This window comes from Muscardinus avellanarius, assembly GCF_963383645.1.
Source record: "Muscardinus avellanarius genome assembly, chromosome: 8".
In the NCBI taxonomy this organism is placed as follows: domain Eukaryota; kingdom Metazoa; phylum Chordata; class Mammalia; order Rodentia; family Gliridae; genus Muscardinus; species Muscardinus avellanarius.
In genome coordinates, this window is record NC_137794.1 from 10,803,579 (window position 1) to 10,815,455 (window position 11,877).

At 47.0% G+C, this 11,877-nt stretch overlaps 1 protein-coding gene across 1 annotated transcript; it reads left to right on the forward strand.

Annotated features, from left to right (window-relative positions):
* Window positions 1-3,870: 3,870 nt before the first annotated feature.
* Window positions 3,871-11,541, forward strand: LOC308266246 (glutathione S-transferase A1-like; the record flags this gene model as incomplete). The annotated part of the gene is made up of 6 exons (XM_080700347.1): window positions 3,871-3,957; window positions 6,409-6,460; window positions 7,216-7,348; window positions 8,209-8,350; window positions 10,719-10,850; window positions 11,419-11,541. The coding sequence occupies 6 exons, from the start codon at window positions 3,871-3,873 to the stop codon at window positions 11,539-11,541; spliced, it is 669 nt and encodes a 222-aa protein (XP_080556473.1).
* Between the last annotated feature and the right edge of the window lie 336 nt (window positions 11,542-11,877).

Sequence of the window (11,877 nt, forward strand, 5' to 3'; positions counted from 1 at the left end):
TTAGCCTGACTGTCAGAAGAACGAGGCTAGAACCCAACCTTGGTCACTAAACAGTTCCCTGGAAAACTGCGCACTCTCTCCAGGAAGTTTTCATCTCACTCTTCGGAAGGGCCGGGTGATTTCCAAGGTCCCTCTAAAAGGGAGAGCTAGGTCATGCATGGAGCATGTAGGCAGTTTTAACAGGCAGGGAAAGTAGGATGTAACATAATGAGAATCAGGAAGGGCTGGGGTTAGCGCCAGCGCGGAATCAAACGCAGCTCTTCCACGGGAACGGCTCAGCATCTCAAGGAGACCCTTGGAAAGTCCCAGCAGGGTTGGCACGGTGCGAGCAAACCAGAATGCACAGGGGAAGCCTCGTGCCTCCAGGAGAAGATGCTGGAAAGCCGCAGAGAGCAAGGACTCTCTGGAATGTCACCAGAGCTTTTAGAGACACCCACAGGAGCAGCCCTAAACCAAAGGCAGGAAGGCAGGTGCCCGCGGGGAGGAGCTTCGAGTCAGATGCTGCTCACCTGGCAGGCAGGAGCCCACCTGGGCAGGGAGGCAGGCCTCCACTCGCAGCCTGCAGTCTCCTGGCTTGGCTCTGGGAATGACAGTCCTTGGGTTAAATGATTAGAAACAGGAACCCAGGAAGTACTGCTCTGCAGGGCACATCGCCATCTGCCCCGTGTCTACAAGCCTGGGGTCCTGACTACACGAAACGCCGGGAGAACGGGAACCAGATCACACCAGCAGCGTGTTCTCCACCAGCCGTCACCATGGCGTGACTCCTGGAAACTGCTCTGAGAGCAGTAGTTAGGAAGTTGAAACAGAACCTTTTAAAAAGAGTAATCCATCACATGTAAAGCAGTAAGAAGGCAGGGTATATATATATATATATATATATATATATATATATATATATATATAATTATTCAAGTTTCAGCAAGGTATGCTGGCACACACCTGTAATCCAAGTACTTGGGAGGTAAGACAGAAGGTTTGCAAGTTCAAGGCCAGCCTCAGCAATGTAGTAAGGCTCAGCAATCTAGCAAAATCCTGTTTCAAATAAAATAAAATAAAATAAAAAGGGTTAAGGGTTGTAGGTTAGAGGTAGAATGCCCCTTGGTTCAATCCCCACACCCCAGGACCCAGGACCCCAGGACACTACCCTACCACACACACACACACACACACACACACACACACACACACACTCAAGTGTCACATGCAATATTTAAAAATACAACTATTGTATAAAGAGAAAGACTTATCTGCTAAAAACTGAACAACAAATTCTTGCAAAGAACATTTTTTAAGTGTTTTCTGACTGGGGATCTAGAAACTAAAAATAGGACTGAAACTGCCTCTTCCTAAGTCCAGGCAACTGAATCTTTGTTTTTCAATGACTCCTGTGTGTGCTTGGTTTTCACATCTGATAAAACCTGCCTGGCCACACTGCCCAACCTGCACAGTCATCGTGAGGTGTGAGTTTGCCTCCTTTTCCGTGCTGCTCTCCTGAACATCTGGGAACAGAGCAGGATTCTCAGCCCGGGGGGGTTGACACACCCCTCCCCTCCACCCTAAGACTTGGCAAAGGCAGGGGTGTTTAGCTGTCACACTTGGAAGGCTCAGGGCAGCACCAAGTGGTGCTTAGCAAACAGACGCGGTTCGCAGGCAGCCTCCCATGCCCAGGAGGTCGCCAGCCTATAATGGCCACGTGCAGAAAGGCCTTGTGATGCAGCCGCACACAGCTGCCAGTCATCTCTGACTTGTCCTGGTTGATGTATTTCTAACACTTTACAGCAGCCCGGAGCACACGGGCACATGTGCATGCTCACAGAGTGTAACTGGAAATGAAATGAAATCTTGGCCATAAAAATACTTCCCTTTGCTCCTATGATGCACTCTGATATTTTTTCTGATGGTGCCACTTATTTATTGGAACTGTTGATGAAACCCAGAGGTATTCTGTCTCCGTATTACACCCCTCGCTTTTATTATTACTTTTCTTTTGAAACAAGATCTCGCTAAATTGCTGAGGGCTTTGCTAAATTGCTAAGGCTGGCCTTGAACCTGTGATCCTCCTGTCTCAGTCTCCCCAGACTGGGATTACAGCGTGTGTACCACACCCAGATATCTCAGCAGTGGTTTTATTTTTCTTATTTATTTATTTATTTTTAATATGCTCTTATTGGTGTATTATGTTCTCACATCAAAATGTAAATCATGTTGACAGTGACATGCCTGCACACAGCACTTGGTAAGGCTCCCCCACCCCCTCCCTATTTACCTCCTTCCATATACAGAGTACTGAGATGGACAATGGTATTTTCACATATGTACACAGCCAATGGTAGTATTTCCATTCATGACCCTCAGTCTCTCCCTCCCCCTCCCTTAGACGTCCTCCCTGGCTCCACTGAAGTCTCCTCTCCATCATCTGGGTCCTTCTTATATCCCAATCACTCCCAACTTGTGCGTATTAGAGGAAACATATGGCCCTTCACTTTCTGTGCTTGGCTACTCTCACTTAACATTATGTTCTCCAGGTCCTTCCATTTTCTAGCAAATGACATAATTTTTTTCTTTTTATTTGCTGAGTAGAATTCCATTGTGTGTATAGCCCGTAATTTTGTAATCCATTCATCGGTTGATGGATACCGAGGTTGGTTCCATAATTTGGCTATAGTGAATTGTATCAGCAGCAGTTTTAAATTACATTATCACGCTGGGCGGTGGTGCACACATGTAACCCTAGTACTGAGGGGCTGAGTCAAAGGACCTCGGTTCCAGGCCAGCCTCGGCAATTTAGTAAGACTCTCAGCAACTTAGTTAAACTCTGTTTCAAAATAAAAACCAAAATAGAGCTAGGGATGTAACTCATAAGTAGAACACACCTGGGTTCAAGCCCCAGTAACACACACACACACACACACACACACACACACACACACACACACATACACCTATTAACTTAAACTAATATGGATCTGTATCAAATATTTTTCATGGGGTTTAAACAAGGATTAAAATGCCAAATTAGCCAGGCCTGGTGGCAGATGCCTGTAAACCCAGCACTTGGGAGGCTGAGACAGGAGGATCTTAGGTTCAAGCCCAGCCTTAGCTGCTTAGGGACACTCTTAGTAACCTAAGAAGAACTTGTTTCCAAACAAAAAGTTAAAAACAGGCCAGAGGTATAGTTCAGAGGTAGAATTCCTGAGTTCGATTCCCAGTACAGAGAGAGAGAGAGAGAATAAAAACGAATGAATGAGAATTACCTGTTATGTAGTAGAAACATAACAACTTGAGTTAATTACTTTCCTTAAATAAAGTCCATGCAGCAATTTCCCCTTTTCTAGATTGTGAGACAAAATTCAACTACCCAGAAAAAAATAAACAACAACAAAAAAAAAACACCAGAATTCCAGAGAAAGAAGGAACAAGCACCTTCTCCCGTGGGGAGGATTTGGCTGCAGTCGGGGAGGACTAAGCCCCAGCTAGTGCTGTGGAGCAGACTTAGCCTCCGAGTCAGAGCGCTGGAGCGCGCCTGCTCCGCCCCGTCTCCACACCAGCAGAGGCGCCTGGGTTTCACGCCTCCTTCTGGATCCAAGGTCCTCCACCAGCGCAGGACCCAGCGCCCCGAGTCTGTCCTCAGAGTGAGGACCAGGGCAATAGGGGGCCAGCTCGGTGCCATGGAAGGATGGTGGCGCTGCTGGTGAGCTGCGGGGCCACGGAGGATCTCCCCAGGGCTCCGCAGCCCTCCAGTGAGGAAGCCAGATGCGCAGTCTACACTGCTGACTACTAACCACAATCCAAAGCGCCTCTCTGTTGTGTGCACTCATTCATTCACGCATTCATTTCTTCATGTTTAGTGAACAAGAGACTGTGAGCATGTCTGGGAAGCCGGTGCTGCATTACTTCAATGGACGGGGCAGGATGGAGGCCGTCCGCTGGCTCCTGGCAGCAGCTGGAGTGGAGGTGAGTCCTGATTAGGTCCTCTTAGCTGGGCACGGTGTAATGCCCTGTTGCAAAATTCTAAAAAGCCTTGGGCTGCAGCTCAGAGATAGATTGTCCCTGGGTTCAACCCCTAGCATTTTACAGGGTCAAAGAGATTCTTTTCCTTTCTTTTTCTCTTTGTTTCTGGGAGGCAGGGGCTGGACATTGAACCCAAGCGCACTCTACCACTGAGCTACATGCCAAGCCTTTTTAAATTTGAGAATAGGTGTGATAAGTTGCCAAGGGTGGCCTTTAACTAGCAATTCTCCTGCCTTGGCCTTATAGGTATGAGCTACATGCCCAGCAAAAGGCCATTCTTAAACCGGATATGGAGGTGCATGCCTGTAATCCCAGTACTTGGGAGGCTGAGATGGGATGGCAGGCTCAAGGACAGCCTCATCAAGTAGTGAGACTCTCACCAACCTAGTGAGACCCTGTTTCAAAATAGAAATAGAAAATAGAAATAAAAAATAGAAATAAAATAGGGCTAGGGGTGTAGCTTGAGGTTAGAATGCCCCTGAATTCAATCCCAAGTACCACACACAAAAAAGAAAGAAGGAAAGAAGGAAGGAAGGAAGGAAGGAAGGAAAAAGAAAAAAGAAAAAGAATTTAAAAGGGCCATTCTAAGCTGGGTGTGGTGGTGCACGCTTGTAATCCCAGCATTTGGGAGGCTGAAACCGGAGGATGCTGGTTCGCAGACAGCCTCTGCTACTTACTGAGGCTCTCCGCAACTCAGTGAGACCCTGTTTCAAGATAAATAATAAAAAGAAATTGGGCAAGGGGTGTAGCTCGGAGGTCAAATGCCTCTGGGTTACATCCCAAGACCCGCAAAAAAAATTAAAAAAAAAATAAAATAAAAATAAAAGGGCCATTCTTCACGGCTTTTGAACAGGCAATGCTATTCTGCTGGGTGCTGCCCTCTAGAGGTGTCAAAGGGAAAACACCTTTCAGTTAGCCCAGAGAGGCCCAGCAACTGCAGGAGGGTCCGCTGGGGAGGAGTCTCAGACACTCTCAGTAGATGTTCCTCAGGTGAGAGCAGAAAAGCAGGTTTGAGGCCAGCTTCAGGGCTATAACAAAGACTTGTTTAAAAAAAAAAGATAGCTCAAAGGAGGTGGTCATTCCTGTTAATAGAACCTTTAGTCCCTGAGTTTCATAACAACCACAGCCTGGGAGCTCAACTTTCTCAAGTTCTTCACAAATGCATGAGACTATAGCTTGGTCCTTTTCTAATTTAGACCACAGACCATCTCAGTCACCTGAGTCCATCTTTCTGTCCCTGAGTCATCTGGATTCTCCTTGGTCCAGGTGCCAGCTCCAAAGTTCAGGGATAGTTTCCAAAACTCTGGGAGGATAAGCTCATCTCGGGAGGGGGAGAAGGGGCCACGCCAACACCCGAGGCCCCCCCGGTCTCCATCCCAGCTCAGCTATCGAGGGTGGTGGCAAGGGCTGCCTGGAGACCCTTCCTCGGGCCCCTGGGTTTTCTGTGCCCAAAGGCACATCCATCACCATCAGCCTCCCCACCCACAGCACAGCCGCCCGCTCATCCCACCGGGGCAGCACTCCAGCAATGACCACCCACCACCCTTTGTGCTTTTATGGACCCCGTGTGAACTGCGGGCCCTCGCCCTTCATTATCTGTGTGGCCCCGCCCTGGGGGATTATGGAAACCAACAAAAGCTCTGTCCCACCAAGCAAGCTAGAAACCTGTTCTCATCCTTTTCTTGATTGGAAGATGTTTTAAACACTAAAAAGGAAAAAAAAATATATGGGCACAGTAGCACATGCCTGTAATGTCAGGACTTGGAAGTCTGAAACAGGAGGATCACAGGTTTGAGGCCAGCCTGAGCAACTTAGCAAGATTCTGTTTCAAAATAAAAAAATAAAATAAAATATGTCTGATGTATAGCTCAGAGGTAGAATGCCCCTGTGTTCCATCCCCAGGGTCATAAAAAAAGAAACAAGGAAAAAAAGAAAGGAAGACAGAAATAAAGTGAAAAGGTGTACTATAAATGACACTGGAGGTCACATGCCGGCAGCATGTTAGGAGATCACTGGCCCTGGCGCACCCAATTGTGGAGACACCAAGCGTTCTATCCTGGTCTCACTAGAGAGTAAAGGCTTTCCTAAGATACTAAAGCCTTACAACTAGAAGAAATCCGTGGCTCCTCCCCTCCAGTGACAGCCCTTCTCATCTCCGCCCTTGGTGGGTCAGGGCAGGGCCGACTCCAAGAGTGAGCCCTGTGCGTGGTGCCGCAGGCCCCGTCCTTGAGGGACCGAATCTGCACTCCAGTGGCCACCAGCAGACTCCTGTGTGCACACTGCCAGACTCAGGAATGTTTTCCTCCATACTAACCACAAGACAGGATCTTCTGAGTTTCAGAAGCCACAATGCTGTGAAGTGAATACGAACTGATTGGCCTTTTCTGCTTCCAGTTTGAAGAGAAGTTTGTGACATGTCCAGAAGATCTGGAAAAGCTAAAAAATGGTAAGACCAGCTGCCAAAGTGTCCCTGATGAGGGCATCGGGGTAAGGCTTTGACACTAGGTGGTGACATCATTTTGGTAGGGTTGAGTTGGGGCTGGTTGGAGGCAGAGGGTGGTAAAATGTAAGAGATCTGGAAATTCTCTCAGGCTGGAAAGGGCTCTATGTGTATTATTAAGCAACTATCCCCAATGCCCACCTCTTGCTTTCTCACATCTCAGGATCCCACTCTCTCCCCATCCAACGACACACAGGGACATGCCTTCGGTGGCAGGAGGAGAGTTACCTGCAGCTTTCTTATTTATGGCATGTTACTAGTTAATACCCCAGCAATAGCGCAGGTTTAGAAGAGCACAGAATAGGACTCGCCATGGAAACCTATCTCATAACCAGCCTTAAATGTCATGAGCACCATGGGACAGTGGACACACTCCACTAAATGACACCTGCTGCTGCCCTCCTCCCTCCTGAAATATCCATGAACTAATCACACACACATACATAGACACACAAAACACATATCTGGAAAGATGTTCTATCTGATGGGATTAAAAGACAAATGAAATAGACTCAAAAGTAAAAGAACAAATGAAAAAAGAAGGCTAGGAAACTATAACCAGAATGCTTTCTCACCTGAAAGGTGACCGGGCAACATGGGTCTATTCCTTTTGTACCTTCAGTCATGATGACATCCTGTCATCATGAAAGAATGGGTCCCAGAGGCATTTCACGCTCCTTTTTCTCTTCTGTTTCCGGCAGATGGGAGCCTGATGTTCCAGCAGGTGCCCATGGTGGAGATCGACGGGATGAAGCTGGCGCAGTCCAGAGCCATTCTCAACTACATCGCCACCAAGCACAACCTCTACGGGAAGGACATGAAGGAGAGAGCCCTGTATGGCACAGGCTTTGTTCTTACCAAGAGATAACACAGGAAGGATGTTGGTCCTCCCCGAGTAGGGAGGACGGTGGTAGGGGCTGTCAGGGTGGCTGAGTCCTCTAGGATAATTAGGAGCGATTGCGAGAGAATACAGAATTGGGGAAGGAACGATATAATTGTTTTGTAATCAGAGAATGTTAATGTTTTCAAAAATTTATGAACGTACAAAAACTGCTGATTATTCTGCTTTAAAGGTATGACAGTTATGTGGTTATATGACTACAAAGTTGTTACTTGAAAAGAATTACAGAAACTCTAGTTTCAAGCAATGGCAGTGAGCATCTCCTATTATATGTAGCATTTGTTAATGTGTATAAACCTGCACCCAGCATGGGGCTGTTTTAGGTGGAGTCTTGAGAAATGGAAACCAAGCCAGAGTTGTAAAGCAGTGTGAGGAGAGAGCTGTGGACATGTGTCTAATGAGCAATAACTGTGCATCTTCTAACACTGCCATGAACATGAGCCTGGCTGTGTGTTCACCTCAGGACCCCTCCTCTGTGCACAGCACCAACCTCAGCACAGAGCACACACCCTGTCTGTGACATCTGTTCCACTTGGTGGTCCCACTGTGTCTGCCAGGACTGAGTCTCTGGTCTGGCCACTGGATAGCAATTTTAGACATATATCTACCCCAATAGGTTTTTCTAAGAAGTGTGTGTTAAGACATAAGTACAACTCAGAGCATAATGTCCAGCATATAGAAAGGACCCATTGGGGGTGAGCCACACCGCAGCCCCTGGCACTCTGTTCTCACTGTTGAAACTGCCAAGTCTAAGGTGGGAAACCGCCAACCGCTGGGTGCTTTTGTCTTTCAGGATCGACATGTACTCAGAAGGCGTGGCCGATTGTTCTGAGTTGCTCATGATGCTGCCATTGTGTCCTCCTGGGGAGAAGGACGCCAAGATCGCTGCTGCCAGAGACAGAGCAGCAAATCGTTACTTGCCTGCCTTCGAAAAAGTAAGGGGGCTGGTCAGACCTGGGGCATCGAGTGCAGAGGCCAGTCGAGAACGGGGGCTGGGAGCTCTAGAGCCCTGGTCTTCACTGCCAGCGAGCCTTCTTGAACACCAGACCAGCACCCTGGCTCTCACAGCATTTTATAAAGACGCCTGTGAAGACTGGTATTGTCCTGCCTACGCCAGAATGTTTCAGCTGTAGTTCAATTTATTAGATCCTACTGTAGAATTGGATGTTTGACAGAATTTCATGGTTATAACTAGAACATCGTCTGCAGAAGGTGTTGAGCCCCGTTGGAAATTGGTCTCAATCCTGCAGGAGAAAACCCTGGGCTTTAATTCCAGAGCAACCTGGAGAGGACGAGGTAGATGAAGAGATGTTAAGGGAAAAAAAAAAAGTATACTATCTGAGGACATGGCTCTCAAGCGTGAAAGGAAAGCCATGCATACTAAGGAAACAGAAGTTCATCGCTAGCCAGGCGTGGTGGTGCATGCTTGTAATCCCAGCACACAGGAGGCTGAGAGAAGAGGGTTGCATTTTGAGGCCAGCCTCAGCAACTTAACAAGATCCTCGTCAACCCATCAAGACCTTGTTTCAAACTAAAAAGTAAAATAGAGATGAGAGTAGCTTTGAGGTAGATGCCCCTGGGTTCAGGCCCTAGGACAAAAATAAAAAAGCCCGTCATTGTCTGTGCACTACTTATCTTAGTATTTCTCTTTAACGATAAATCAAAACATTTCAAGATCAAAACTAGAACCTATGCTAAGGGAAAATAAAGAATAAAAATGATAGCCCGGCATGATGGTGCACACTTATAAGTCCCGTATTTGGGAGGCTGAGACAGGAGGGTCGAGGTTCGCGCCCAACCTCAGGTACTTAGTGAGGCCCTCTGCAACTTAGGCCCTGTTTCAAAGTAAAAAATAAAAAATAGGGCTGGGGGTGTAGCTCGGAAGTAGAAAGCCCCTGAGTTCAATCTCTGGTGTAGCAAAAAAAAAAAAAAAAAAAAAAGAATAAAAATGATTATAAAACACACAGGAATCTTACAAATAAATTTAAAAACTAACCCTTCAATATCCATTTTATGAAGCAATACATTAGAGTTGAATTCACTCAAGGAAGGCTGACTGGGCTGACTGTGTGTTGTGAGAGAAATGAAGATTTTGAGACCAAATGGATTCTCAAACATTCCTTCCTGGCCCTTGTGGGGCTGACAGTAGTGACCTCATTGCCTGAGGACAAACTTTCAGCAGTTGTAGCCCAAGTCATCCGTAGCATGAAATCAAAGAGCCTCATGTGCACCGTGAACAGGTATATTACAAATAGTATTTCATACTTTTTATGCCAAGCAAATATAAACTCTCTATGTCTCTCTCTCTATTTGCCAAAAATTTAATCTCTTTTGTATGTGGTGCTGGAGATTGAAACCAGGAACATTCTACCTCGAGCTAGCCTTCAGCCTTATTTTTTAATTTTTAATTTTTAATATTAAACAGGGTCTTGCTTAGTTGCTGAGGGCCTCCCTAAGTTGCTGAGGCTGACTTCAAACCTGAGCTCTTCCGCTCTCTGTTGACAGGTGTGTTCTATGCCTCCCAGCTGTGGTTTATCTATAGGAAATGGTGCCATTTCTCCTGGTCTTTACTATTCTCTATGATTTCCATATTGGCAGAACACTTAAATGATTATCACCTGTTTCCACTACATTTTTAATACAGTAAGGTTCAGATAAGTGTATAATATAACACAGTTACACCTTGATAGCAAAAGTAACATCCTACCCTACTGGCTTCATGTGTCCATCTCTCCATCCCTGTCTCCATCAGGAAAACATGCATGATTTTTCATGCATTACAAAGACCCATGCAGTTCCCCTCTAGAGAATTTCTCCTGAAAATCTCTTCAGAATACAAGTTGGGTGTCAGAGCAGATGTTGCAAAGGGGGTTGATGAATTTCTGTTGACCCAAGTTTCATTCAAATTTCAGAATGATAGTCAGGAAATGAGGTGAGCACACAAGAATCTCTGTTATCTAAGCAAAACTCAAGACACTGGAATGGACCTGAAGAGAGAGCGGGGTGGGGGGGCTCTCCTGAAATCTGCGCAAAGGACGCAGAACCATGGAGCTGCAGGAGCTGAGGCCTTGGCCCGGTGGAAGAGGCAGATGAGGAACACCGCAGGGATGTGGAGGAGAAAGAAAGGGCCACCCAGGCTTTCATGGTGGATGAACAGAGCCCCACTGCTTCCTCTCCGGGGAGCCAGGGCCTGGAGAATGGTCTGGACCAAGGAGGTGGCAGGAGGACAGTGTGGCTAAGGGCGGGGAACTCCTGGTCCACCTGGCAGAACTCACACTCCCCTTTGACTCCTCAATCCTGCAGGTGCTGAAGAGCCACGGACAGGACTACCTGGTTGGGAACAAGCTGAGCAGGGCTGATATTCACCTGGTCGAACTTCTCTACTACATTGAAGAATTCGACGCCAGCCTGCTGGCCAGCTTCCCTCTGCTCAAGGTGAGCCCTCCCACGGTCTCAGGGGGCGCCCGCACCTCCCTCCACGAGTCTAATATTTGGGCCCCGGCGCTGGTGGTTCTGACCTCCGCCTTCCCAAGGCCTTTGCTCCATCCCCTGGCCCCCAAAATGAGCTTCCAGACCCCGGAGGTGACACTTGGAGATGACATTTTTATGCAAGGAATTGAGATGGCTGCTACCTCAAGAATACTTTGTTATCCTAAGGACCCAGGGCCCGACTCCCTCTGCTGGCCCCCAGCCCACTGTGGCTCAGATCCTGATTGCTCTGGGATTCCCTGGGTCTCAGCAAGCCCCTGTCTCTGCGCACTGCGTCCATCTGAGCAGGGCTATTTCCCCCTGTTTTCTCCCCTTAGCTCAGAAAGCTTTTCTCCTATTCTCAGAAAGCTTTTCTCTTTCATCTTCTTATCATTCTTCTCCTTGGATACGTATTTGTAATGTTGCTGATGGAGGAGCTCAGTGGCTTTGTCTAGTAGGGGTTCAGATTTCCTGGCTTGTGCTAATAGTTGGTGTGGACTTGGGCCCTCCCTGAGCTGTGACTTGTGTATTGCAGGCCCTGAAGACCAGAGTCAGCAACCTCCCCAACGTCAAGAAGTTTCTGCAGCCTGGCAGCCAGAGGAAGCCGCCCATTGATGAGAAAGCTATAGCAGAGGCGAGGAAGATTTTCAAGTTTTAGTAAAGCTGGCCTTGGCCAAGCCCATGCACACCGAATTTCCAAAGTTTTGCAATAAAGAAGTCCCCCACCTAAACGTTGATAATGGTTATTAAAAAGATAGTAAACATTTTCAAATTATATGTGATTATAAAATAATAAATTTCCTTTTGAAAACTATTCCTTTTCATTAGGATCTGATGTGAAATCAGGTATCTAATCTCTTTCTAACATGTGTCTTTTTTTTTTTTTTTTTTTTTTTTTTGCGTGTCTGGGGATGGAACCCAGGGACATTCGACCACCAAGCTACAATCCCTGCCCTATATTTTTATTCTTTATTTTGAAACAGAGTCTCACTAA